Consider the following 26630-nt stretch of genomic DNA (forward strand, 5'->3'; position numbering starts at 1 on the left):
GTCATAGAATCCATCCTCCAAGGCAGCCATTTTCTCCAGAACAACTGATATCTGTCATCTGGAGATCAATTGTAATTCCACTGCCCACCTGGAGATTGGCAATCCTACCAGAACCTGTGTGGGTGACAATGTAATTTGAATCCAGCATTGCCTGGTTACTGATTCCATCTATTTTGGGCAATTATTTTATGATTTTAGATTGTAAATGCTTTCTACGTTTATTGTACACCGCCCAGAGCCCTCCAGAGGTTGGGCGGTCTATCAAGTCTAATAAATAATAGTAATAGTAATAGTAATAGTAATAATAATAGTAATATTAATAGTAATAGTAATAGTAATAGTAATAATCCCGTGATAAGTTACTCTTCATTTTTAGGGAGATGGTTAGAATATGCTGAATTAATCAATAATAATATAAAAGTATTACTTCATATTTCTGTCATTCTGACAATGAAAGAGTCCAGTGTCGCTAGATTAATATGAGGGTCCCCAGATTGCCAAGAAATTCATGCATGATCATGGGCCAATCCTCCTCTCAGCCTAACTTATCCCCACAGACTTGTTGTAAAAGAAGGACAATATATGCAATTCTGAACAACTTGAGGGAACATTGGGTTGAAAACATACTAGGCAGATTGATGGGATTTAGAATATTTTTAACATACATGGCCCTGGTGCCCACCAACACCTTCCCTAGTACCTGCCAAGGACTTCACTGTGTGAGATAAATTGGAGTCAAAGAAGACAGATGGGAGAAGAGACTATAAAGGATGAACGTGCTGCTGCTTACTTAAGAAATGAAGAAATAAAAATCCCTAGGGAGGGAGGGGGGAAAAGGGGGAAAGGACAAAATGTAAACTATTTAACATATTTGTAAGAATCTGGTCCAATTATACCAATACTTTTTTTAAAAAAGGACTTCACTGTGTGACTGAGGGCAGGCCCACAGCAGCCATTTTGTGACTGGCTTTGCCATCTGCAGCCATTTTGTGGTGGCCCCCACCATGCCTTTTCTGAAGGCAATGGATGTAGAAATGATATGGCAGGACAAGAAGCGAACAAGATGTGGGAAGTAGTAGGCAACAGAGAGAACAGTGAGAGGGAAGCGCACAAAGCAACATGAAGGAGTGTGGGATAAGACTATGCGAGCTGGCTATAGGCTGAGGGAAGAGGTCTGGGAACTGCAGCCTAGTTAGAAAAGCAATTTTATTATTTTCTATCCATATGTATATCCTTCCAATTTGGTGTTATTTTGTAAATAATCTTTTCATAACATCTCATTCACAGTGTGCTGGCTCTGTTGTTTTTATTGCATGGCTAAATATGATTATGAATATTAATATCTCACCCCAACACAAAGAAGGGCAGACTGAGAGAAACTCTGCCCAAAGGTCACCTAGCTAGGTTCATGGATGAGTGGAGATTTGCATCTAGCTGTCCAAATCCTCTTCCAATGCTCTCACTACACCATACTTTTGATTTTAGGTTTTGGCAAGGAGACAAGACACGCTCTTAAAGAATCAGGGTTGCCAAGAGCCACTACTCTACCTCTTTCTTTCCACAAGGTTATCACAGTGCCAATTGATGGGTGTTTTGGCTGATGCCTGCTCATAGGGATGTGACTATTCTGCGAGGCCACATCATAGAGCCCAGTTCTTCATGATGGGCGTAGAGGTCAGCATCCTAAAAATTGAAGTCTCTAGTCCTCGTGATTACAAATGTAATGTAATGGCTAGTGAAACTTCAGCCTCAAGGTCTGAATAGGCTTTTTAGTAGACTGGGAGGTGGGAGTGGCAGAGCTACTGTGTCCTCCTAAATCAGTGATGGCGAACCTTTTCGAGACCGAGTGCCCAAACTGCAACCCAAAACCTACTTATTTATCACAAAGTGCCAACATGGCAAAATAACTTGAATAATTTCGGAGGTTTTGAAAGCATAAAAGTTGGTTCAGGCCAGCCAGCTTACTCGAGTAAGCTTGGTGGTAGTCGGTGGCTTTGCTTTGAAGCAACTGTGCAATGCTTCAAATGGGTGAATCACGAACCTAGGAGGGTTTACTCAGAAGCAAACCCCATTGCCAGCAACCGAGCTTACTCCCAGGTAAAGGATCATGCTTTCGTTCTTCCCATGAAAATCAGTAGGGTTTAACAGTGCTTAACAGGGTTACCTACACTGCTTCCCAAAATCCAGGGTCTTAGGTTTAATGCTAATAATCTCCTGAAAATAATTACACTATTTTCTATATGATTTAACTCTGTGCACGCCGCGTCTACAGAGAGAGTGGGCTCTGAGTGCCACCTCTGCCGCCCGTGCCATAGGTTCGCCACCACTGTCCTAAATCCTTTCATTCTCCCCAAAGACTGACACAAAAGACTAGATTAGGCAGAATTGCATGTTCTATTTAGGCAGCAACGTTCCTGACCCAGAATTGGAGTTACTTTAATGTATAGTTTTCAGATGTTAATTGCATACATATCCTTACCTGGATGGCCAAAGCTAGCCTGATCTCATCAGATTTCAGAAGCTAAGCAGGATTGGCCCTGGTCAGTATTTGGATGGGAGACCATCAAGGAAGTCCCGGGTTTCTATTCAGGCAGGAAATGACAAACCACATCTGAAAGTACCTTGCCCTTAAAACCTGATGGGGCTGCCATAATTTGGCTGCAACTTGACAGCACTGTCCACCACCGACTGCATGCACACATAGCCCTGCCTATACTTACCAGTTACTGCCTGTGCCTTGGGGAAGAGCAGATAGAGCTAATTAACACATACTGCATGTGTTAATTTGTAAGTGGGATGTGTGGGATGTGTGGACCTCTGATGTTCACTGAACCATACAGACTGTCTCACACTAGATTTTTCTTCCGTCCTGGCAGGAGATGCTCCTGCAGGAAAATCAAACAAGACTCCAGCGAAAACTTAGAATCATAGGCCCTTTATAGATTCAATGCTTACTCCATGGCTGTGGGGGTTTCTTGCTTTTTTAAAAAAAGAGATTCTCTTCCTGTGAAGTGTCTCCAGGTAAGCCAATCCATTTTTTACCAATCTGTTTTCTCTGTGCAGTTTCCAGCTGGGGAGGGTACTCTCTACTCCCCCCCCCCTTTGGGTGTGCCATTTTGGTTCTAGTGTTATTTTGCTAGACCATGTGAAGTTCATGTAGATTTTACTGGTCTGCAGTAATAAATAGGTAGTGCTAAAATAATTTTGTCCTGATAAGTTCTTCTGATCGCTCTGAATTGCTGTCCCAAAGAATGGGAGGAACTGTTGTTGGGTGGGCAGGGGAAGGTGAGGAGGAGTGAAAAAACCCAGTGTAAGCCAAACACATGCTGTCTCCCTTTGCTTTCCTTGCAAAGCGAGAGGAAAAGCCATGCTTTCAGAGGTATTGGAAATGGCAGGGATTCTCTGGTCAGAGACACAGTTTGGTTAGAAAGGGGGAAAACATGCATTACAAATAATCCAGTCCAAAGGAAATGTACACTCAATGTAAAGCAGACCACAAGTGCGTAACGGCCATAGATTTGGAAAGGGCCATACATGCCATCTAGTCTAAATACCTGCTGATAAAATTTATTCCAGTTTATGGTTCTATGAGACAGAGCCCTCTTCATCAGATGTATGCAGTGTCCACTCATGGAGCAGATGTATTGGTATTTAAGACTACAAACAGAAAAGAGTGGAGAAATTTTAAGAGAGGTCATCCATCCAGAAGAGTAACCTCTCAATGCAATCAAAGTTGGCGTGGACTCCACTAGATTTACAAGCAGGAACGTTGGTGATTTATAAAGTTGCTCACTGCCCTCCAGTGGCCAGATAGACAAAATTTGTGTGTAACTGTGTATGGGTGAGAGGCACATATTGTAAAACATTTTCAGCCCCCCCCCCCTTTACCACAGGGTATGTTTGCACTCACCCCCAATTCATGGCCACCATTAAGTGTTTTTTCCCTTTTAAAAAGAAAGTTGTGGAATCGATGCTTCAGTGCTTCACAGCTATGTACTGCGATTCTATACACCTGATATAATCGGTGCTTCAAAGATTAAGCACCCCAACATTAAAAAAACAAACAGTAATAATGAAAATAAACAGGCAAGGGGTGAGCTCAGCAAAGTGATAAAATGGCACTGAGGAAGTTTGGGGACTGCACAATGGCATGGCAAACGTAGTAAATAGATCACCCAGCAAGTGAAGCTGTTTTGAAAATGTTCCAACCAAATAATTGTTTTAAAAGAGGATTCACTGAAAATATTTTGAGCTGGAAGTAAAACGTTTTCAGAATGAAAGGGGGTGGGTAGGAAATAATGTGTAACTCCATGGAGGAGATGTTTTATTTCCTGCTCAAAACGTCTTTAAAGGTTTGTGTGGAAGGAGACAAACAGACACTGTCAAATCTCAGTTGACTATAGTATTATACTAGCTGTGGGGTTTTTTCATGGCTGTGCAGTTTTGGACTGGTAGTTGTTGGTCCCAATGTTTTGCCCGCATCTGTGGTATTATACTCTGTTAACCCGCCTCCTCAAACCCTGCCCTCTGCAGGCTCCACCCTCAAAATCCCATCTTGGCGTTGGCAACCCTGTGGACCCAAACAGAAGTCCATATTTCTTACTGCAGAAATCCTGATTTCAGCAATGTCACTGCTGCCCATTATGTTGCAATTGGGATCACTAAATGCTAAAATCATCACCCTGTATGCATTCAAAGACAGCTCTCTTCTGTTTTTGGACTCTCTCCCCACCCCCACCCCCACACAGTATTTATGCATACCATTGGTGTCTTGTGCATCACCTCTCCCCCCAAATTGTCATCTGGTGTGGCTGTAACACATGGGTGAAATATATCTGCTGTTAGCTTAAGTGGGGTGATGTTATTATTATTGACTCTAACATTATAATTGACTGTAGCTGGACTCAGATGTATGAGGAAAAATGGAATTCCTCAGTAGTGAAATGGAATTCCCTCAGTAGTGAACATGAGCACAGGAGAGATTTATTTATTTTCTTAATTTCTCCTCAGTGGGGACCCAAATTTTGTAAGACTTTTTGAAATGTCATTTACTTGTGCTGCTATTTATATTTCTTGTCGGGCTGTTATTTTCTAACTACTGCTTTGCTGTAGCTTATGGGAGTATTCATGGAAACGGGTTGTTGCAACATTATTTATTGTGGTTTTTAAAATTCTAGTTTTATGCTCCTTGTTGTGCCCAAGGGGCCGGCATTTTATTTTCATTTCTCCTTTGCGAAAATGGTAAATTGCCTCAACCCATTGGACAGTTTGTGTGTGTGTGTGTGTGTGTGTGTGTGTGTGTGTGTGAGAGAGAGAGAGAGAGAGAGATAAATGCATTAAACAAATAAACAGCTGACCCACTCTCTGTGTGTATTTGTGAAGTGCCATCAAGTCACAACTGACACAGGACAACCCAATAGGATTATCAAGGGAAGAAGTGAACAGAGGTGTCTTGCCATTTTCTGCCTCTCCATGATGACTGTGGTTTTCCTTGGGGGTCTCCCATCCGCTAGCCATGGCCCACCCTGCTTAGCTTCCAAGCTCTGATGAGATCAAGGTAACCTGGGCAATCCAGGACAGGTTAACTGCTCCTGTACACATCCATTTAAAAATCCCCATGTTTAGCCTGATTGGTCAAGTTTCTGGCCAAGCTGTTTCAAACAACACTTCTGAAGTGAAGGCAGAGGAACACTGTGCACCCCTTGCAAGATGCCACATAAACACATTATCTCAGTCTTCTATCAGTGGGTTCTGGGAAGCTTGTGTTGATGCACTTCCTAGAAGGCTGGCAGTTTTGCTCTTACCATTTCAGCTGCATCACTGGTTAACCACCCCACCAAATCCAGACCCAGCTGCTGTATCGTGGCCTGCCAGGTGCTTTCCTGGCCAGCAAAAGCTGGGAAAGCTTCTCAACACCTTGGTGGGCCTGCCTACACACTTGGGGGTTGGGTTGCCAATCTCCAGGTGGGGCCTGAAGATCTATTGGAATTACAACTAATCTCCAGATTACAGAGATTAGCTCCCCTGGGAAAAAATGGCATCTTTGGACAGTGGACTATGAACAGTTGCATTATACCCCATTAAGATCTCTTCCCAAACTCTTTACTATTCCATGCTCCCACTCCAAAATCTGTGGGAATTTCCTAACCTGAAGATGGAAACTCTAGGCTTGACTTGGAGGGTCACTGTATGACCCTGAGCTAGGATTTTCAGTGCACCAAGCACCGTTGCACAGGATATTTCTGTATTGTTGGAATTATGACATTGCTCTGATTCTGAAGATTAGAAAGCAGGCTACACGGCCCTCTTGTCACCGTCACAATGACCCTGAGAGGTAAATTAAGCTGTGAAAGAGTGACTGGCTGGAAATCATCCAACCAGTTTCAAGGCAGTGTGAGCATTTGAATCCAAGTTTCCCAGTTCCAGTCTAACATATGACACCACATTTGGCTCTGCGTTACCTCGTGCATAATTCTCACTTTTTTGGCCCATATTTTGTGATATTTTCCCCTGCATTATTTATTGGTTAAAAAAACCCTGTTTTTTCCCCATATCCTTTGGTACATCCCCTGTTTGCTTTGTTGTCTTTCTTTGTGCATCAGAGCCTGCAACAGAAATATGAACAAAAACCTCTAAGGCAAAAAAAATGCAGCAGAATAAAAAAGTGTCCTCAGAAGCAAGCAAAGAATTCCATGCCATAATGTGCAGGAAAAAACATGCAACAAATCAGGACAAAAAAATTAGATGAATAATGTGCAGGGGGAGGGAGGGTTCAAAAAGGTGTTCAAAATGCACCAAATAGAAAAAGAAAAACACTAGAAAACATGCAACAAAATGTGATAAAAAGTGGGCAAAGATTTGCACAAGTATTGTGAGGAAATGAGAACAAAAACACAATCCCTCCCCCAAAGTAACTGACAATTTGTTTTTTAAAAAGGCCAAACGGTTTGCAGCAAGCAAAATGCAAGCAAAAATAACATGGAAGAATGCAAGGAAAATGCATGTTTAAAACATTTGCTACAAATTCTGGGGGGAAATAACTGTTATCTCCTAGGGAAAGTAACATCTAGTTCGAACCGAGGGATACAAGAAACTACCCGGTTCTGACACATGTAAAGATAACATGAATGTGTCACAACAGGAAATAGCTGGCGAATTGTGGAACATGTAGTCCCAGCTGAAATCAGAAGTTGTGAGTGGAAGGGAGGAAGATCCCTGTCTCTATATCCCTTCTTTTGTTTAGATTTTACAAGAGCCACTTGGTATCCTTCTCATTCTTCAGTGCTCAGTTGTCTCCCTGGGGTCTCTAGAAACTGTCTCAGTGGAGATCTAATTAACCTGTTGACAACAGTGAGTGCAGAGCAATTACACAGAGAGAACAAACACTTTTTTGATTTTTAACTCGGTGGTAACTTCCTCACAGGGAGCAGAAAATATTCTGCCTTACAGACAATTAAGAGCAAAACACATTTGCAGCTCGTGTTGCCATTCCAACTCGAGGTTTGCAAATATCTAGAGGTATGAGAGTGGAGTCTGGGAGAGTGGGATTTAGGGAGGGGACAGACCCAGTAGGGTATAATACAATGCTGTTGGTGATGGAATGGATGCAGTGCTGGGGCAGGGGCATTCATTCATTTCAAGTCATCAAACACAAATGTGATTAGTGTCAGTAAATAACTATCAGTACAATCCTTTTTGGTGGTCAGATCTGCCTAGGTCTGCAGAGCAAATTGGGACAACTACCCTATCAGTTACAGCATCTGCTGAATGATGGTAAAAATCCCATGTCTGTAACTGAAGTGGTATGTTTCTTCCCTAAAAAGCAGCCACTGGAAAGTATCTAACTATTCCCTTTTGTGCCATTGCCCAAAATGAAAATGGCTCCCTTGGATTGCTCATTGTCACCAAGTGGAAAAAAACTGGCACAAAAAAAGATACTGCCTTTTCCCTCTATTGCAACTAAAGGGAGACTAGGGATGCATTTTTGATTGAGGCAAAAATGTGGGGAAGGGGTAAAGTTAATCTCCCTCAGCACCCCTCAATTAATATATTGTTGCTTTTCAAGGTCAGAAAATGTTTCCATTTCCAGACACAGAACTCCACTGTCATGTGGAGTTTGATCCTCACATTTGCCTCTAAGACTGCCTGACAGCTGGATGTCACAGGAAGGAATCGATTCAAAGGTTACAGTATGCTGCTGAATCCCATCAGTGTTCCTATTCAGGGTTGATATGATCAAGAAAAAAAGAGATGAGTTTGGATTCATGCTCCACCTTTAGAAAACTATCTTTTTTTCATCTGGTTATTTGTTTTGGTAACAAATTGTTGAAAGCTGGATGGTGAAGTGGTTAGAGTGCCAGTCCATGACCCCAGGAGACTCTTTTTAAGAGCATTGCATAATTTATACAGTCCTCTATATATGGGGCCCTTTATGGAGAATAACATGTGCAACAAAGATTTCTGCTCTGCAACTTTTTGTGGCAGTATCACACTTCCAGGGGTTTTTTTTTGCCCCCTGTAATTGTTGACAACCATCTCCCCCCTCCCTGACAGATAGCCCTACCTTCTACTTTTGCTTTTTGTCATAGATCTCTACTACAATCCTCACCCTGTGAAAACAGAAAGTAATAAGGAATGTTGTGGCACTTTCAAGACTAGCAGATGCCCAGAGTAACCCTTAAAGAGGTCTGCTCAGAATCCTGCTTGCATGTATTCAGTGTCGCTTACTCCCACAAAAGAAGTCTTAGGACCCACTCGTATTGAAGCAACAATATCTTTTATGGTGCTGTTACCATTTTTGCATTTTTATTATTTTAGTGGGCTAACATTGTTGCTGATCATTTTAATGGATTGTTCATGATTTATTGTGAAAACTTGAAGAATCCTGTTGGAACTCACTTGCTCAAGGAGAGCACAAGATGCAAACATTTCAAAACATATATAAACGAAGCATCAAGCAGCCAAGCTTTTGCTCCAAAAGCCATTTTGACAAGGGGAAAACAATCCTGGGTAGTTCAGAGAAGCCAGTGAAAGAGTCTGTTGTTTCCTTGAACAGGAGATAGAATGTTCTTATAGCATCAGAGAAACTAATTCACCCAAATGAAAAATTTCTTATCTACCACTCTTGATGGACATAGTCAGGGCAAGTGCGGTGTAAGATTAAGGAGCATAAAGCTGTGTAGAAAACTCGGTCCTGGAGAGAGCCAGTGTGTTGTAGTGGTGAAGAGCAGGTGAATTCTGATCTGGAGAACTCTGTTTGATTCCCCACTCCTCCACCTGAGTGGCAGAGGCTTCTCTGGTGAACCAGATGTGTTTTTGCACTCCTACATTCCTGCTGGGTGACCTTGGGCTAGTCACAGTTCTTTCTCAGCCCCACCTACCTCACAAGGTGTCTGTTGTGGGGAGAGGAAGGGAAGGGAGTTTGTAAGCCACCTTGAGTCTCCTTACAGGAGAGAAAGGCGGGGTATAAATCCAAACTCTTCGATAGTTAGTTTGCAATCAGAGCTTCAGATACCGTGGATCATAATTTATCAGCCCCCGCCAGCATCATGCTGGTAGGGCTGGCTGGGATTTTGTAGTCCACGAACATCTGGAGAGTCCGCAGGTTGCAGACCCCTGTTCTACTACAGGGGTCTACCGGCACAAGGCTCAGATGTTCGTGGACTACAATTCCATCGGCCCCTGCCCGGCATCATGCTGGCAGGGGCTCGATATCCACAATTTCTGATTCTGAACTATTCAGAGCAGCAACTGCAACTCGAATTTGTGTCCAATGTGAATTACCTCATGCGGTCGCTAGGTGGCAGTGTATTCGAGGACCCTGCAAAATGCTGTCTACTCCCGGAAGAGTTTTCCTAGTAACTACTAATTCTTGCCAAAAACGGATGCAGTTTGCTGTTGTTACCTGGTCTACCCCACCTCCTCCTTTCCCGCTAGCCACTCTGCTAGAAAGCATATCATACGTTAAGCTGCAGTTTGTTTGTTTTCCGGATCGCAAGGAGCAACGTGGGAGACGCCCCTTCCAAACTGTGCAACGACAGATTAGAGAATCTGACGCCCAAGCCTCGGCGCCTCTTTATGCCAAAGGCTGGCTGTCACTACAGAGTCGCAATGAATGAGCCGATGATGGGCCCGGCACTGGCTAGCCAAGGTCCGTGGCTAAAGGCATTTAAGGGTGCAAGGCTAAGCGATTCTCTGCTGCGTAATTGAGCCTCCCTCACTTCCTCGCAGCAGTCTAATCGGGAGGACCGAGTGCGCGCCGCAATGTAGGACGACCCATCTGTTCCGTGCAAGTGAACCTCCCTTACTCTGCTAGCTGCCTGGGCGATTGCTCAAGGCAGGAGACATGCAGAGGTGGTTTGCCATTGCCCGATTGCATAGAGATCCTGGACTATCTTGGTGGTCTCCCATCCAAATACTAACCAGGACCAACACTGTCCAAGCTTCCGAGATTGGGCCAGCCAGGCTGGGCTATCTGAATCAGGACTTTACACATAAATATGTTTTAACGAGAATACCTGAAATTGACCCAGAAGTCCCAGCAATTCCTAACCGGGTCACTGTGCCTCTCTGGTAAAACGCTGGGAGCCTTCTAATTCAACTAACGTAAGGGCAGCTTCTCCCTAATCCAGTTCAGTTCTGGCTTTTATTTTAGCCCCCTTGAAATGAAAAGCAAATTCAGGCCGATATCTTGGATTGAAAACAAACTCCTCAGAATCTACTCAAAAGCCATATTAGCAATGCTAAAGAACGTCTGGTCGGCCCCCAAAATATAACCGCATTAGGTATATTCGGAGCTGTTCGATTGCAACTCTATAGGAGTCCACAATTGCACGCGGGCCAGTACCGCAGTTCCAGCCTCCACCCCCCCTCCATCCCATAACGGAACAAAAGTCTTAAAGAGACCGGAGCTCTTTTCACGAGAAAGTGGGTGGCTCTTAAAAGAGCCTTTGGGTTTTGAAGTCTCCTTTTTGACCAGCGCCCTCCGCTTACTTGGAGCTGGTGTACTTGGTGACGGCCTTGGTGCCCTCCGAGACGGCGTGCTTGGCCAGCTCTCCGGGCAGCAGGAGGCGCACGGCCGTCTGGATCTCCCGGGAGGTGATGGTGGAGCGCTTGTTGTAATGCGCCAGACGGGAAGCCTCCCCGGCGATGCGCTCGAAGATGTCATTCACGAAGGAGTTCATGATGCTCATGGCTTTGGAGGAGATGCCGGTGTCGGGGTGGACCTGTTTGAGGACTTTATACACGTAGATGGAGTAGCTCTCCTTCCTGCTCTTGCGGCGCTTCTTGTCGCCCTTCTTCTGGGTCTTGGTGACGGCTTTCTTGGAGCCTTTCTTGGGCGCGGGAGCGGACTTGGCTGGCTCAGGCATCGCTCAGGACGGCTTCCTAGCTTACCACAGAGATAATGGTACAGAACTGTGAAAGAAGAGAACGTCTGCAGTCCCTTTATTTATACTCTCCCTATGCAAACGAAGGTATCCAAAGGGCGGCGTTTCTATTGGCTGAACAGCATCTTTTGCTCTCAACATGCCTCCGCACGCGCATGCAAATAAGAGCACTGTAATCTCTCCGTTCCTATTGGATGGGTGCTATACTGATGCTTCCGAGTGGTCACCTTTAGCAATTCGGTCCCTATTGGCTCTGCGAAGCTGGTTCCATAGCCTGGCCAATCCAAAACCTCGCTTCGCTGATCAAGGAGGGGATAAAAAGGCTCCGTTGTGAAGCGTTGCCTTTATTTGCTGCTATATATTTTTCCTGGCGTGTTGTGGACGAGCCGGGTTAGTGCCGCCATGTCTGGCCGTGGAAAGCAAGGAGGTAAAGTCCGGGCGAAGGCAAAATCTCGCTCTTCCCGGGCTGGGCTCCAGTTCCCTGTAGGTCGCGTCCATCGTCTCCTGCGCAAAGGCAACTATGCGGAGCGGGTGGGCGCCGGAGCTCCCGTGTATTTGGCTGCGGTGCTGGAGTACCTCACTGCCGAGATCCTGGAGCTGGCTGGCAACGCCGCCCGGGACAACAAGAAGACCCGCATCATTCCCCGCCATCTGCAGTTGGCGGTCCGCAATGACGAAGAGCTGAACAAACTGTTGGGAGGAGTCACCATAGCCCAGGGGGGAGTCCTGCCCAATATCCAAGCCGTGCTGCTGCCCAAGAAAACCGAGAGCCACAAGCCCAAAGGCAAATGAGGCGGCGGCCGGCCATCCCTTCCTGGACAAAACCATCCGTGTCAAAAACAAAAGGCTCTTTTAAGAGCCACCCACGCTTTCAAAAACGAGCTGGAATTGTGTGTTGCATTGCGGGGTTTTCGTAGGAGCGCCAGCACTGAATCCTAGGGGATGATGAATAGTTTCCAAAATATTAAGAGTGTTGGATTTTTTTCCCTGTCAGGGTAGAAAGTCAGTGGTTTCTCGAACGCGTTTGCGACTGCTGGGAGGCGATTCACGCATTCTCGGCAATGACAGGCCTCTGTTACAGGGTTGTTGTAATGCTTCCTGTACTGTCCGTGACTTGCATTAAAAACTTACCTGAGAAACCTGCGTGAAGGTTCTTTGAACAGCACGTAATACAAGTGGAATGGGAACGCCCCAATTTTGGGCGGGGAGTGTATGTGTGCGGATTTTATGAAGCTTGCTTAGTCCCGGAGCGCAAGTTCACGAACCGCGGCAAATGTGAAACCGCAGCCCGAGCCCCCCAGATTCAAATTCCCCCCCCCCCAAAGCAAGTGTGAGATTAGATGTACTATCATCCCGAGATACTGGATCCTCTGAAGATGCCAGCCACAGATGCAGGCGAAACGTCAGGAGAGAATGCTGCTAGAACACGGCCATACAGCCCGGAAACCACACAGCACCCAAGATAAAAGTAGAGCTTGAACTCTACGCCAACGTATCTAGAAGGGGAAGTGGACCTTTATTCTATCATGAATCTAAACCAGAATATATAGCAGTAGCAGCTGCAGATATTGTTTCCACCTACCAATTGCGAATTTCAGAAACCTTTCTGAACTACTCCAAAACTCAAGCATACAGGGATTTCACGTTTGCCATTGCCAGTCTACATAGACACGTGAAGTCTACAGCCTTAACACGAAATGAAAGTAAAGACAGCTCTTTTTTTGGATAAGTGGGTGGCCCTTAAAAGGGCCGTTGGATTTTGTTATTAGAGAAATTATTTAACCCCCAAAGCCGTACAGAGTGCGGCCCTGGCGCTTCAAGGCGTACACCACGTCCATGGCAGTGACGGTCTTCCTCTTGGCGTGCTCGGTGTAAGTCACGGCATCTCGGATCACGTTCTCCAGGAACACCTTCAGAACACCGCGAGTCTCCTCGTAGATCAGCCCGGAGATGCGCTTCACGCCCCCGCGGCGAGCCAAGCGGCGGATAGCCGGCTTGGTGATACCTTGGATGTTGTCGCGCAAGACTTTACGGTGGCGCTTGGCGCCCCCTTTCCCCAGACCCTTCCCGCCTTTACCACGTCCGGACATCGTCTCAGTTTCTGTTCCTTCCCCACAATCCGCTTTGGGTTTGGCAACTGAAGTTTATATTGCTTGTCGCCCGACCAGAAGGGAAACCGAGACGGTGACGCGTGAGGGCAGGGAGCGCACCGAGGGCCTGCCCTTCTTGATGCCGAAAGGCTTTCTCCAATAAAACGCAGAGGGCTGTTTTAAAAAGACCAATGACGACGCTGGTTGGAATTTAAGTGCTTGAGAGGAAACTGGCGCCTTTTCTCTCCCCACCCGCACTTTCCTGCCCCTCCGCTGCGGTCATTTGGCGTTTAGTTGCTCTGGATAATAACAGCTAGACTAGTCGCCCGATTACAAAGAAATATAGTCGGGCGCGGGGGCACACTATACAATCACTTATCCCCACACAGTTCGCTATCACTCTGTAAAGGCAGTCTTATTAGGAGTAACTTGCTTTGCTGCTGTCTTGGGACTGTATCGGGAGATACTGGATCTTTTTCTTTGTCATATTAGATTCGGAAATCAGTCCTGGCGTTGTATGGAGTAAGGTTTTACAGGCTCGTGAAGTGGATCTGCAATTCTAATCTGCGGTGATTAATTTCCGGGTCACCCAATATACAGCCATGACCCAAACATTGAAAAATATTTTTGCAATCTGAAACGGAAATGTGGTCCATACACCTCCTTGCAAGGTATTTTGACAGAAGGGCATAATACAGCGGTAGAGCTTTTGGATGTAGTTCATCCTAAACAATTATATTTTCTGCCCTACCTCTGTTCACCTGAGTAACAGTTACGCACGAGCAACACACTGTCACAATGTCTCCTCATCTGCAACAGTGTTCTTTGTTTATAGTCTATTTTATATGCATGGGGTGGATTACATGAAAATGATACAATGAAGAATGCCATAAAAGATACAAACAGCAAATGAAACTGGAATCCAGGACAACTGCACAACTGCAAGGATCAGATCCTTTAATAAACACAGATTCCCACTTTTTACTCACTTATCAATATTTAATATTTAAATCTAAACAAAATTTGGGGCCTCCTGCCCATTGCAGATGTCAGCCAGCCACACTGAGCTCCTCTTAAGCGGGAAAGGAGGGGTCTAAAATGATTATTATTAATAATAATACTAATGCTAGAAAATTAGAGAATGAACTTTCCTTGATAAGAGATAAATTTTTCATTCCATAGACACTTGGGCTTACTGTATTATTTTTTTTTAAAAAACATCAAAATGACTGCAAAGTGATTATCTGCTCATTTCATCTGAAGAAACAGGTTCTAATCCACAAATGTTTATGGTGGAATAAAATTCAACATTTATTTATTTGTATGCATAGCCATATCAGTAAGCTGAACCAGCCCATTTAAAATAGACTCACAGAGATTAAAGGCAAATTATACATAGTGTCTCACAGAGATTAAAGGCGAATTATACATAGTGAGTCAATGCAATCAACAATAACAAAGACATTCAATATCCAGTGCATTAGGATTTAGGGGTCTGGAACTACCAGAAAGAACTGAAACATAGCATAACTATTTACATGAAACATTAAGCAGTCAGTAGGATTCTGGTGTTCCTTGGTGGTCTCCCATCCCAGAACTAACAGCCCCAGATCCTGCTTAGCTTCTGAGATCTGATGAAATTGGACTAGCTTTTAACATCTACTTTTAACACCACTGTTGACATTTGCATGCAGTCTATTATATAATCTGTATTAGTATATAATGATTATATAAAAACTTCAAATGTAGAATCAAAAGGCTGTGAAATCATCCACCCACCTTTTCCCCTGGCCATATAAGACTGGGAGTGATTGTGTCTGCTCCGTTTTGCAGATCAATAGATATAATCACCACCATTTTAAAGTTTGGGATTGGGAAAACAGTCACACAAACCAAGCCACTGTCTGCATAAATGGCTTCATGGTGTTTACCTTATTTGGTTTTTCAGAGGATGGCAGCCTTCTTGCCCTCAACCAGACAAGTTATTTGGTTAAATGTCTGAACCAGGTCCAGGTGGCGAACAGATCAAGTGCAGCTTCTTAGCAGGTAACATAAAAGAAATGTATATGTAATATAGTTAAGGATAGTTGCAGCTGATACCTCTCTATTCAGATCAGCTTACAGAAATGAAGGGTTTAGTATAACCTCCCTAATTCTGAGGTAGAAGCAGTTTATTTAAACTCAATGTAATATAACCTAAAACATGACAGAATTTGTTGAAATGTAAGATCCTGTAGATTGGAGTCTGAGATATCTGACGCAATATGATCTAATCCAAGAAGATGGATGCAATTAAAAGGTATGCTAGCTTTTAAAGTGCCACCAAGACTATTTCCCTCTCCCTAATGTACTGCTCTGGAGGGTGGAGGGTGGCATGGTGTAGGGATGAGAGACCACCAAAGAAGACTCTGCAGAGGAAACCAATCCTAAACCACATTTTCTTCTTGCCCGCCTTGGAAGCCCCTTGCTGGGGTCGTCATAAATCAGCCACTATTTAACAGTATGTAATGTTCACTTTGCCTGTGAAACCGAGTCCCTCAACCGGTCTCTCTGACTGGCATTTGGTTTGGTGAAACACAGAAGGGGTTGCCAACAACCTGGAGGAAAAGCAACAAAGGCTTAATATGGAAAAATAGACAGAAAATGCTTTTCCTGCCATGGAGCTGAATATCACCTGGTCAATAACATTCCATTAACGCTAAATTAAAGGGACAGGACATTTTTTCCCTTCCTCCAGGTAACTCTATTTTCCAGTGTTCCTGATCCCTGTAACTGGCACTTTCTGTTTGTGCGTGGGGCTGGGGGGGAGCAAAATAGATACCTTCCATCACCAATCCAGGCCCCTTTTGTCTGTGTTAAAAAAAACTACACACACACACTGACCATTGTACACATTGCTATAGTCCACAGAAGCACGTAAAGCGGAGCCAGCCCACCACCTCAACCAGGAAACGGCAATACAGAAAAGGCAAAAAGGGACACAGCGCGAGCCGCTTCTCATCTGCGTATCAAGGTCGCCCAGTTCCACCTTCTCTATTGGTTCAAGCGCCTTCTGACGTTCCCCACCACATGCAAATCACGGCGACTGTGAAGCTCCCCGTCCCCATTGGATGGGCGCGACACCTTCTCCTTCAGTTGGCCGAGCTGAGAAATCCAGTTTCTGATTGGTTGCAAAAAGGCGAGTTGCGAAGACTACCAATCAGAAATGCGAGGTCAAAGTATAAAAGGTCTGGGTCCCGCATTGCTAAGCTCACTTCGTTTTGCTTCGGATTTTTGTAAGTGTGAAGGTAGATCGTATCTGTGATGTCTGGACGCGGCAAGCAAGGCGGCAAGGCGAGGGCCAAGGCGAAGTCTCGCTCCTCCCGGGCCGGCCTCCAGTTCCCCGTGGGGCGCGTCCACCGCCTGCTGCGCAAAGGTAACTACGCTGAGCGCGTCGGCGCTGGGGCGCCCGTCTACCTGGCCGCCGTGCTCGAGTACCTCACGGCCGAGATCCTCGAGCTGGCCGGCAACGCTGCCCGCGACAACAAGAAGACGCGCATCATCCCGCGACACTTGCAGCTCGCCATCCGCAACGACGAGGAGCTCAACAAACTCCTCGGCAAGGTCACCATCGCCCAGGGCGGCGTCCTGCCCAACATCCAGGCCGTCCTTCTGCCCAAGAAGACCGAGAGCCACAAGGCTAAAGGCAAATGAACAAGCCGCCGCTGCCAGCGCCGAGGACAAAAGGGGCTCGTCTATTTTAAACCTAAAGGCTCTTTTCAGAGCCACCTACAATATCACATAAAGACCTGCGAGTCTATGTAAATAGCACTTTTCAGTTTGTCACTGCTGGTACTTTCCAGGCGAAGCATTCTGCCAGATATCTCTCCCCGCCCTGCCGCCTCGTTCTTTCTACGGCTTCATGTCCTAAAACAATTTGCTGTTGTAGATGAAGAGTGGTTGAAGCTGAAAATACTTCCGCGAAAAGCCCTTTTGCAGGGTGGTCCTCAGGAAAGCTGCTAACCTCTTGAAATCTAAAAAATTCATATTCTGGGAGGCAGTTTGGTTCAGAGTAGGGACTGTGTACTGATGATTCTGTCAAAAGAGTGTTGGGTGGATTGGGGATTGCTAGCCAGGGTGATCTGAAAGCTTGCTATCGTACATGTTTCTGTAATTTACATATCTACAGATGGTAAGAAGCCTGCCAACTAGTGCTAGGATGTAGCATAGGGGCAGGGGAATCCTCAGTTGGCTGCTGTAAGGATTTATTGATCTATTCAAGTCACTTATATCTGCCTTTCTCCCCAATGGTAGCATGGCTTTGCCGTCATTCACCTCTCTTGCATTTGATCCTCCCACAACAACTCTGTGGTGAGGTAGTATAGGTTGAAATAATTGCCTCTCACTCAAATCATTTTCCATATATTGCATTTTTTTACTTCAGATTTACAGGTCTCCATTCCAGTGTCTTTGTGGGGTTTTGTTCCAGGATTACAGGTGATTCTCTTTTCTGTCCCTTCCTCTCCCAGTTTTCAAGGCAAAGAGAGATGTTCGCAGAGGTGGGCTTTTGTATTATAGGTTCTGCATCTTGCCTTCTGACCCTGAAACCTTCCTTGATGGTCTCTCCCACCCAAGTTCTAACCCTGTTCAGCTTCCAAAGATCTGGTGAGATTGAGCTACCGGGTGGGCTGTTCAGCCTCCACTGCTTATGCCACTGGCTACCTTCTGAAGCTTGCTGTATCCCTGTCGTATCGCTTGCTTCGTTGAGTCTTCAACCATTGCAAAGACCAACCCAATCAAAGCACTCCCAATTATCATCCAGCCTCTATTCCGCTGTTGAACAAGTCGTTACTGTCGTGGAGTTCTTCCCCGATGTTTTAGGTGGGATCTCTTTTCTCCTGTATCTCTTTGAACCCATTTCTCCCTGTCTATCGGCCTCAGGAGCAACCGAGAACAACCTTGCTTCATCTTCAACATGACACATCCCTTCCAAATATTTAAACATGGGCTATCATGTGGTACTCTCCTCCTAAGAAACTTCGGAATGGTCAGTTTATCTGTCCATTTTATCCTCCTAACCATCCCTGCCCTGCTGAAGGTGGCTCAGTGGCCCCAAACTAGGCACTGAGGAGGAATGAGAGGTATTTTTTTGACGCTTATACTCTAAAACCCAACACACTTCCATGGCATATTCTGGTTAGGGTTGGTTAGAAACCAGCGTGGTGCAGTGGTTAAAGAGCAGGTGGATTCTAATCTGGTGAACCAGATGTGTTTGCACTCCTGCGTTCCTGCTGGTCTGGGCTAGTCACAGTTAATTCAAACCTTCTCTCAACCCCACCTACCCTCACAAGCGCGTTTGTTGTCGGGAGAGGTGGGGAAAGAACTTATTAGGCCACCTTGAGTCTCACAGGAGAGAAAGGTGGGATATAAATCAAACTCTTCTCTCTTCTTCTAAATGACACAAGCTAAAAGCAGTGCCTTATTCCCAAGCTTCTATGTGGTGGGTTTTGGTCATTTAAAACTGTTTGAAAATCTTGCCCAGGAAGGCAAAGAAAAAGACAGAGTATCCTTCCTGCTCTTCTTGGGCTTCTTGTCCCCTTCTTCCAAGGTCTTGGAATTAAGAGAAAGCTCTCCCTGTGTATGATAGTTTGATTCCAGTCCAGGAGCTCTTAAAAATGGATTGCAAGATTTACCCCGTGGGATAGGTTTTCCAGAGTCAAAGCTAGCCGTCAGATATGAGATATTGTGTATAAAGGAAGCTGCTCAGACCCTTATCATTTTAAAATTTAAAAAAATTAGCCTGGTATACTGTATACAATAGACCTTTATTGGCATAAGATACAAAAAAGCGTGAGTATAGACCTATCACTAAATTTAAAAGAGTTGTACATAAGCGTCTATGAGTAGTTTTACATTCTAAAAAATCACACTTCATTTATAAAAAATAGCGTGGAATTAAAAAATTTTGTCCCGCGTGATTGTGAACGGGTATAGTAAAACTACACTTAAAGACAGGATTAAGATATTAGATCGCTATTCATAGCCTATTTACTAAAAAAAGGTATAGCCTTCCCAAGATCTATAAATTGTATATACTAATTAATACTATAAATTGATTAAATTCACATAACATGCAATAAATAACAGTGAGCTGCTTATAAACACCTTCTAAAATACCCCAGGAATTATCAGAGGTATGGAATATTTCACATTTAAATAGTTTTGTACTTGCCTATTTTACATACCTCTTAAAGGACATGACTTGCGGCAAATGGTGGCTATTCTCCCAAGTATAGAAGCTGATTATTACTGTTTGCTCTAATTTTGGGATTTGGATATTTGGGGGGCACATTACTCCAATGTCGGTGGTACTAAAGCTTCCCTCTGGGGATTATATTTTGAGCAATAACATAAAATGTGGTCCAATGTTTCCACCATGGTGGGACAAGAAAGAACATAGTCTATGATGATAGAGTCTTCTCAATCCGGCCTTGCAAGAGGGCAGGGAAAAAACATTGCATCTGGCTCGAGGAGTACCCAGTGCCAAGCAGCTTGTTTAGAATCGGATTTGTAATAAGAGTATTTGGCCATCGCGGCCAGTTAGCCTGGTACATTAGAGAGATTGAGGAGGATTTTTTTGTTGTTGTTTGTAATCCAATCATTTCACAGTATGGGATTTTCGAGCCCACTTTTCCTGTCCATAGCAGCCTCACAGTTTATTAAAAGCAATGCAAGCTTGTTCTGTAGCTCCTGAAGCCTTCAGCATTTTTCACTCCAGGCAGCACAGCTGTTAAAGCAAAAATGGTGGAGGCAAGAATTGTTCCTGACCCATCTCTTAGACCCATTCATCCTCTTCCCTTTGAGGTGCTTAGTGGTTAAAAGCAGGTGAATCTCTAATCTGGAGAACTAGGTTTGATTCCCTACTCTTCCACACCTGAGTGGCTGGGAAGGCTTATCTGGTGAGGCCTGGTGTGTTTTCACTGCCCTCCTACATTCCTGCTGGGTGACTGTAGGAGTTAGTCACATTTCTTTGGAACTCTCTCAGCTCCACCTTACCTTACAAGGTGCCTGTTGTGGGGAGAGGAAGGGGAAAGAGGCTGAAACGCACCTTGAGTCCTGCCTTACAGGAGAAAAAAGGGGCATATAAATCCGAAACTCTTTCTTCTTTCCTGGAAGCGGTTCTGGGACAAATGCTGCCCAGGAATGGGATATACTGGCGGTATCCCCTATTCCAGATATGCTGACTCAGATTTATTTCAATAGCTTAGATGCATGAGAAATCATCTCAGTATGTGGTGGAATTCCACCCCCCCAAATCCTGAGAGATAATCTAATCCCTCCGGACCCCAAACTGACCCTTTGTGGGTCCTAGTTAGAATTACCTCCGTCCCCTTCCTATATAGCAAAACTTCATTGACTAAAATAAAAATACACTGGATTACCCAGGTTTAGAGTTCTAAACCATGCACGTATCTGCGAAATTAATAACATGTGTTGCCCAAAAGGTGGGGTATTTAACGTGCTTTGACTTTGAACGATAAAATAAGCACAAAGCAGGGAAGGAAGCTTACACAAGCATAGAATTGAGGGGTGACTTGGAAAGACGTATAATTTTTTAAGGAAAAGAGTCGGCCAAAGAACGAGGGGAAAGAAACTTTCATAGAGGTAATATATTTGACGTATCAGGAATAAAAAATAGAAAAAGAATTGATCTCGAAAGAACAGATCATCCCACAAGACACGCGGGTTCGCCTCTGCGTTTCTCTTCTTGGAAGGACTTCAAGGGAATCTGTGGATATTTTCGCCCTTGGGAACAAAGCAAGAGTTCAGAGCGCCCTGGGAAGAGAGTGCATACTGGCATCCAATAGCGGTGAAGGGGCGGGAAAAGAGACCAGGAGCGCGGTGGCCGTAATCCTGGACAAGCCCGAAATTTCAAAATCTCAAACTGATAGGCTGACCTCCCCAGCCAATCAGAAGCGGGGGGCTTTGCTATAAATTCTCTGCCCCCCCAAGCACTTGCTCGCATACCGCTGTGTTCTTCGTAGAGGAATTGTGTTATAGCAGAGAAAGTTGCAGGATGGGTTCGTACATGAAACTTTAAACTGCCCGCAATCCACCGGAGGAAGGCTCCCTCGCAAGCAGCTCGCCACCAAGGCTGCCCGCAAAGAGATGCGCCTGCTTCACCGGGGCGTCAAGGAAGCTCTCACCGTTACCGCCCCGGGACTGTCGCCCTGCGGGAGATCGCCGCCATACCAGGGGTCTACCGAGCTGCCTGCTATCTCGCAAGCTGCCTTTCCAGCGCCTGGTGGTGAGAGAAATCGCCCGCCAAGATTTCCTAAGACCGATCTGCGTTTCCAGAGCTCTACTGTCATGGCTTTGCAAGAAGCCAGCGAAGCTTATCTCGTGGGGGGTTCTTTGAGGACACCAACCTGTGTGCTATCCACGCCAAAGAGGGTCACCATCATGCCCAAAGATATCAGCAGCTGGCTCGCCGGATCCGAGAGAGAGAGCTTGAGTTTCTCCAACTCGGCTGCGAGCAACAAAGTAATCCAAAGGCTCTTTTAAGGGCCGCCACAGGCACCTCGAAAAAAAAGGCTGTTGGCTGCTGCCATGTTTCTAATGAGACTTAAAGATAGCAAAAGTATTACGATGCTCCTAAACTTGGTAGCCGTGATGGGAAATGTACGTAATAGTCTCAAAGTTTTAGGCTGAGAAAGTGGTCTTGTCTTTTTTTAAGCTCCTTTTTTCTTAATCCTTTCCTTCCCTCCCCTTCAGAAAATACAATTGTATTTCAAGAGCAGGTTTGGGAAATTGGATTTCAGCACTAAGTGCATTTAGGTTTGTAGGCATCAGCGGCTGCAAATTATGGGTTCATGGTTCTGGGCTCGATTCTTGGATGGTGCTGGAGTTTGATAATGGCCCATTTACTGCAGCACACTGTACTCTGCACTTCTGTAAACTTTTAAAGAAAGTGCTTTAAGCAAAGGCAAGGTAGAGAGCACGGTTACATTCTTGCACTTCACTACTGGCAGTGAACTAAATTTTATAAAAAATCAACCTAGTGGGACACATGCTTTTTTTTTTTGAACCTAATAAAGAGACTCAGCAGGGGTTTGAAAAATTTGCTTACTATCTGCATATTAACATGAAATGGTAGTGGACTGCCCTGCTAATTTTGCCTAATCCGTTCAGGAAAAGTGGGAATTTCTTGTGTTTTCTCTGAATTCGCTAGTGTGGGAGCTTTTTTTGGTGTTAGATGCACTGCCCCAGATTTAGGAAGGGTTATTCTTCGTGGAAAAAGACGTTCCGGAAAAAACTGAAGAGCAACAACCCAAACTGCACAAGATTTGGTTGGAGTCAATCGAGGAAACCACAGCCCTCCATGTGCAGGACTGGAACAGGGTTGTTAAACCTAATGTTTTTTAACAGGTCCTCAGCGCACCCCCCAGCCCTTGCTGGCACATGCAAAATAATGCGCACTTTCAATGTACTTTTGCGAAACTGGGTTTTACTGTGTGGGAATAGCAAAATACACTTGCAGACAATTGTATGAAAGTGGATTGAAAGTGCATTACGTGTCTACGTAATGTGGAAGGGACGCCAGTGTACACAGAGCTTCCCTGAATCTTTAAGAGACTGACGCTACTTGAGTTCTGTAAGGAGGCAGATCCAAAACCAGAGCACACATGTGGCCTGTATTTTGGAATGGCCTGAGTGGGAATAACCCACACCAGAAGCCATATTTGCTTTTTCTGCAAATCGGCAGAGAACTGCCGGTCTTTCCTGGCATTCAGGTGAAGTTGCCCTGCAGGCTGAGGAATTGCCTGATTGGAGCTGCGGGATGGAGCTAAGCTTTCTGATTGGCGGAAGACCTCAGCAACAGTTTGAAATGGGCCTCTCCACTAAGCGACTGCATTTCCTGCCTGTGAAGAAACAGCAAACCTAATGTTTTAAAGAAACATCGCACACACCCACTCCAGCGGGAGACATCTTGTTTCAACCTGAAATTCCAGCAGGACTGGGTAATTGCAGACTAGGGAACAATTACTTCTTTCTTTGGATTACTAAAAGGGGCAGAACTTGAAACCTTCCTGCATCTATTATTTAGAACTTCCCTTGCTGTTATTAGAAAGGAAGAGGATGAGGCTGCATATGCAGCCAGAAAAAGCTATGCTAGATCCATGCTCTGTGCCTCAATTTCCCCTAATTTTTGTTTTAATCTCTGGCCCCTAATAAATCCAGGTCCTTATTCCGGCCTTTGGGGGAAATTTTAAGAGGATTCCTTTTTAAATAAAATGGCTAATTGGGCAACATAGGAGTGTGATTTTGGGGTTCTTTTACATATGGCGAAAATCAGTCTGGTGTGAGGGTCTCATTTTACTATTGTGTATTTTAACATTATTTTAAATTGGCTATACTTTGCACCCTTGTGTTTTGAGAGGGAGGCTAGAAGGGATCGTCAGTATCCATCACCTGTTGTACACTGCTTACATGCTCAGAGGTAATGCCGATTGCTATTCTTAGAATCAGGAAGGAATTTTCTTCTCGTGGCCAGACTGGCCAGGGACCCTGGAGGTTCTTTGCCTTCCCTTTAGGCATAGAGCAGGGCACTCTGGGAAGTGTGGGGAGGAAAGTAGTTGTGAATTTTCTGCATTGTGCAGGAGTCTGGACTAGATCTCGAGGTCTGCTCCAGCAATTTGAGTGATTTCGCACATTATATTTATAGCAAGTTGCAATCGTTATAAATATGATGTGTGGAATTATGTATATTTCTAAGTTGGTTTAGTGATACTCCATATGACTCCATTACGTATCAGTGGAGAATATTATGTAATAGTTGTACACTAGCAATCATTTTGCAACTAGACTGCCTATTCCTTGGAGAAAAATCTGGTTGCAAATTATTGCTGTGCTCACAGTGTTATGAATTATGGATGCAGCCAAAATCTGGGCAATTTTTAATTCTGCAAATTGTGCAAGCCTAGATCACTATGTTCTAAACTCTAGAAAAAAAACACTATGCGTATGCTGTAATATGATTATTTGCATTACTACTACTACTACTACTACTACTGCAGCCCAATGAAACCACCAAACCCAAATCCTGGTTGCTCATACTCAGTAATTACTTCCGGCAAGGACCGGAAACAAATTAAAACATAACACATAAAATAAGGATACAGTAGTTTATTGCATTCAATTGTTCATTCACCTACATTATTTTTGCTTTTCCTTTCCTTTATAGGGCCCCAAGGCAGTTAACAAAGCATGATAAGAGGCCTTGGGAGGTTAAATAAAATTACACAACAGAGTAATATAAGCAGGTATAGTGTCTGCTTGAAGAGAGGTAATGCTATATGGATGAAACTTTAGCAACCAACCACACAACTGCCAAATTAGTAATGAAATTCGTGGAGGTTTTGCAGGGGAAGTGCTGATAAGTATGGATGGCAAGTGTGGACGTTGTACTTGAATTAAAAGATACGACAATAACTGATCTTCTCAGAACCAATCCAGGAATCTGCCTGGCAATGCACGGAGTTCTCCTTGAAACTTCAATCACAGGTGAGTCCAGGTCATCAGCTATCTTTGGTAATCAGGCTTATCACTCAGAATGAATCCTTAATCACAGACCCAGGGAGGCTATTCAGCCAATGTAACTCGGCCTTTTAGCCCAACAGACTTCACCTGGCTAGGGCCCAGATAACATGCTTCCACACCAATCTATACCATCTCAGTGCCTTCATCCCTACCCTATGGTGCCAGGTGCCCTTCAGGTTAAGCTCTGACTTATGACAACCCGGTGAAATTAAGCAAGGCAAGAGACACTCAGGGGTGGTTTGCTGTGTGTACCTCTGCATGGCGTAACGCTGGGCTTCCTTTGATGGCACAGAGAAAAATGGACACTTTGGATGGTGGAGATTCTATGTCATCACATTCCTACCAAGCTCCCTCACAAGGGAATTTCCCTCCTAAGAGTTGACCACTATCCATCCTGGTATTGAGGGGAAATGGAGTGTTAAAAAGTGAGGTGGACTCTAATCTGGAGAACTGGGTTTGATTCCCCACTCCTCCATATGAGTGCCAAACTCTAACCCACGATGAACTGGACCCAGCTCCCCTACACATCTCCTTTCCCACATGAAGCCTTCTGGGTGGCTTTGGGTTAGTCAAGCAGTTTTCTCAGAACTGTGTTTCATTCCCTACCTCACCAAGGTGTCTGTTGTGGGAGAGGCAGGGGCCAGGAGTCAAGTAGCCACTTACTAGGAAGCTGAGTTAGCGCAGGTATAAATCAAACTGCCCTTCCCCTTACCTCAAGAGGTTTTCACTATTACCTGTGCAGGGCATCTGATGAGCTATGGCTTGAACTCTGTGTCTCCTTCCTGTGGCAGAAATATGCAGATGTATGTTTGTAAGAGGATTTTTTTCTTCCTGGTTAGGCAAACAGCTAGGAAAAAAAGTTTCCAGGAGGTAGGCTCAGTGGTCTGCAGTAGAGACAGATGAATTCAAAGGATCTACAGTCTCAAAGCTCATATTGTAAAATTATTATTTTGGTCTTTAAAGTGCTTTTGCACTTGAACTTTATAGGAGGAAGGGTTCCTCTGGAAGCCATATTTTAATGACCCAAAGTTCCTTTTTTCATAAACAAAGAAAAGATTCCTCTTGTATCTTCCCTTTGGATGCCTGGAATAAAATTTGGCATTATCTCAACCCGGTATGACAAAAGCTGTCCTTTGCAGATGTTCTATCTGGTTCTTAAAAAAAGTATAGAACTCCTTCTCCTTTGTTGCTAGATTTTCAGAATAAACCACACACCCAAGTATCGTTTTTTAAGAATGTTCATTTTAATGGTGTTCTTGTGCACAGTCTGTGTTGGCTAAAAGTTGTCCTCCAAACACTGGGGGCCGTGCCTGGTTTGTTTCTTAGGCCAATAATCACACACAGGGGTGGGAAAATATTCAATCCGTTTACTTCTGTGCAGAAATGAAATAGGGACACTTGATCAGCTTCTCTAATCAAGTGCCGAGGAGTTCAAAGCTAAAAATTTTAATACTTTTTTTTCATGTATATGCGGTGGACTCGAGGGCTGCGACAAATGCTCCCTTTCTCCCCCACAACAAACACCCCTGTGAAGTGGGTGGGTACTGAGAGGAAACTCTGAAGAACTGTGACC

At 44.6% G+C, this 26630-nt stretch overlaps 4 protein-coding genes across 8 annotated transcripts in view; 2 read left to right on the forward strand and 2 right to left on the reverse strand.

Annotated features, from left to right (window-relative positions):
* Positions 1 to 10856: 10856 nt before the first annotated feature.
* On the reverse strand, positions 10857 to 11427 carry LOC125429675 (histone H2B 5). Its single transcript, XM_048490995.1, has one exon. It carries the CDS (start codon positions 11367 to 11369, stop codon positions 10989 to 10991), a length of 381 nt encoding a protein of 126 aa, XP_048346952.1. The 5' UTR covers positions 11370 to 11427; the 3' UTR covers positions 10857 to 10988.
* A 252-nt stretch (positions 11428 to 11679) lies between these two features.
* LOC125429672 (histone H2A type 2-B) lies at positions 11680 to 12662 on the forward strand. Its single transcript, XM_048490992.1, has one exon. The coding sequence runs from the start codon at positions 11790 to 11792 to the stop codon at positions 12177 to 12179; it is 390 nt and encodes a 129-aa protein (XP_048346949.1). The 5' UTR covers positions 11680 to 11789; the 3' UTR covers positions 12180 to 12662.
* Positions 12663 to 12867: 205 nt separating this feature from the next.
* LOC125429678 (histone H4) lies at positions 12868 to 13495 on the reverse strand. Its single transcript, XM_048490999.1, has one exon. The coding sequence runs from the start codon at positions 13475 to 13477 to the stop codon at positions 13166 to 13168; it is 312 nt and encodes a 103-aa protein (XP_048346956.1). The 5' UTR covers positions 13478 to 13495; the 3' UTR covers positions 12868 to 13165.
* Positions 13496 to 16745: 3250 nt separating this feature from the next.
* LOC125429667 (histone H2A type 2-C) overlaps positions 16746 to 26630 on the forward strand; it is a 49992-nt gene continuing 40107 nt past the window's right edge. For 4 of the 5 annotated variants that reach the window (XR_007244025.1, XR_007244024.1, XR_007244023.1 and 1 more), the window contains exon 1: positions 16746 to 17155. Coding sequence is in view for 2 of the 5 variants with exons in the window: in XM_048490986.1 (XP_048346943.1) it covers positions 16781 to 17155 (375 nt within the window). In the remaining 3 variants the exon portion in view is untranslated. Of the gene's footprint in view, positions 17163 to 26630 lie in introns of all 5 variants that reach the window. The other variant, XM_048490985.1, reaches the window with a different exon arrangement.

The sequence above is a fragment of the Sphaerodactylus townsendi genome, linkage group LG03, assembly GCF_021028975.2.
Source record: "Sphaerodactylus townsendi isolate TG3544 linkage group LG03, MPM_Stown_v2.3, whole genome shotgun sequence".
NCBI classification, from domain to species: domain Eukaryota; kingdom Metazoa; phylum Chordata; class Lepidosauria; order Squamata; family Sphaerodactylidae; genus Sphaerodactylus; species Sphaerodactylus townsendi.

Coding starts and splice junctions, on each gene's coding strand:
- LOC125429678 (XM_048490999.1), bottom strand. CDS start 13,477: ATGTCCGGACGTGGTAAAGGCGGGAAGGGTCTGGGGAAAGGGGGCGCC.
- LOC125429672 (XM_048490992.1), top strand. CDS start 11,790: ATGTCTGGCCGTGGAAAGCAAGGAGGTAAAGTCCGGGCGAAGGCAAAA.
- LOC125429675 (XM_048490995.1), bottom strand. CDS start 11,369: ATGCCTGAGCCAGCCAAGTCCGCTCCCGCGCCCAAGAAAGGCTCCAAG.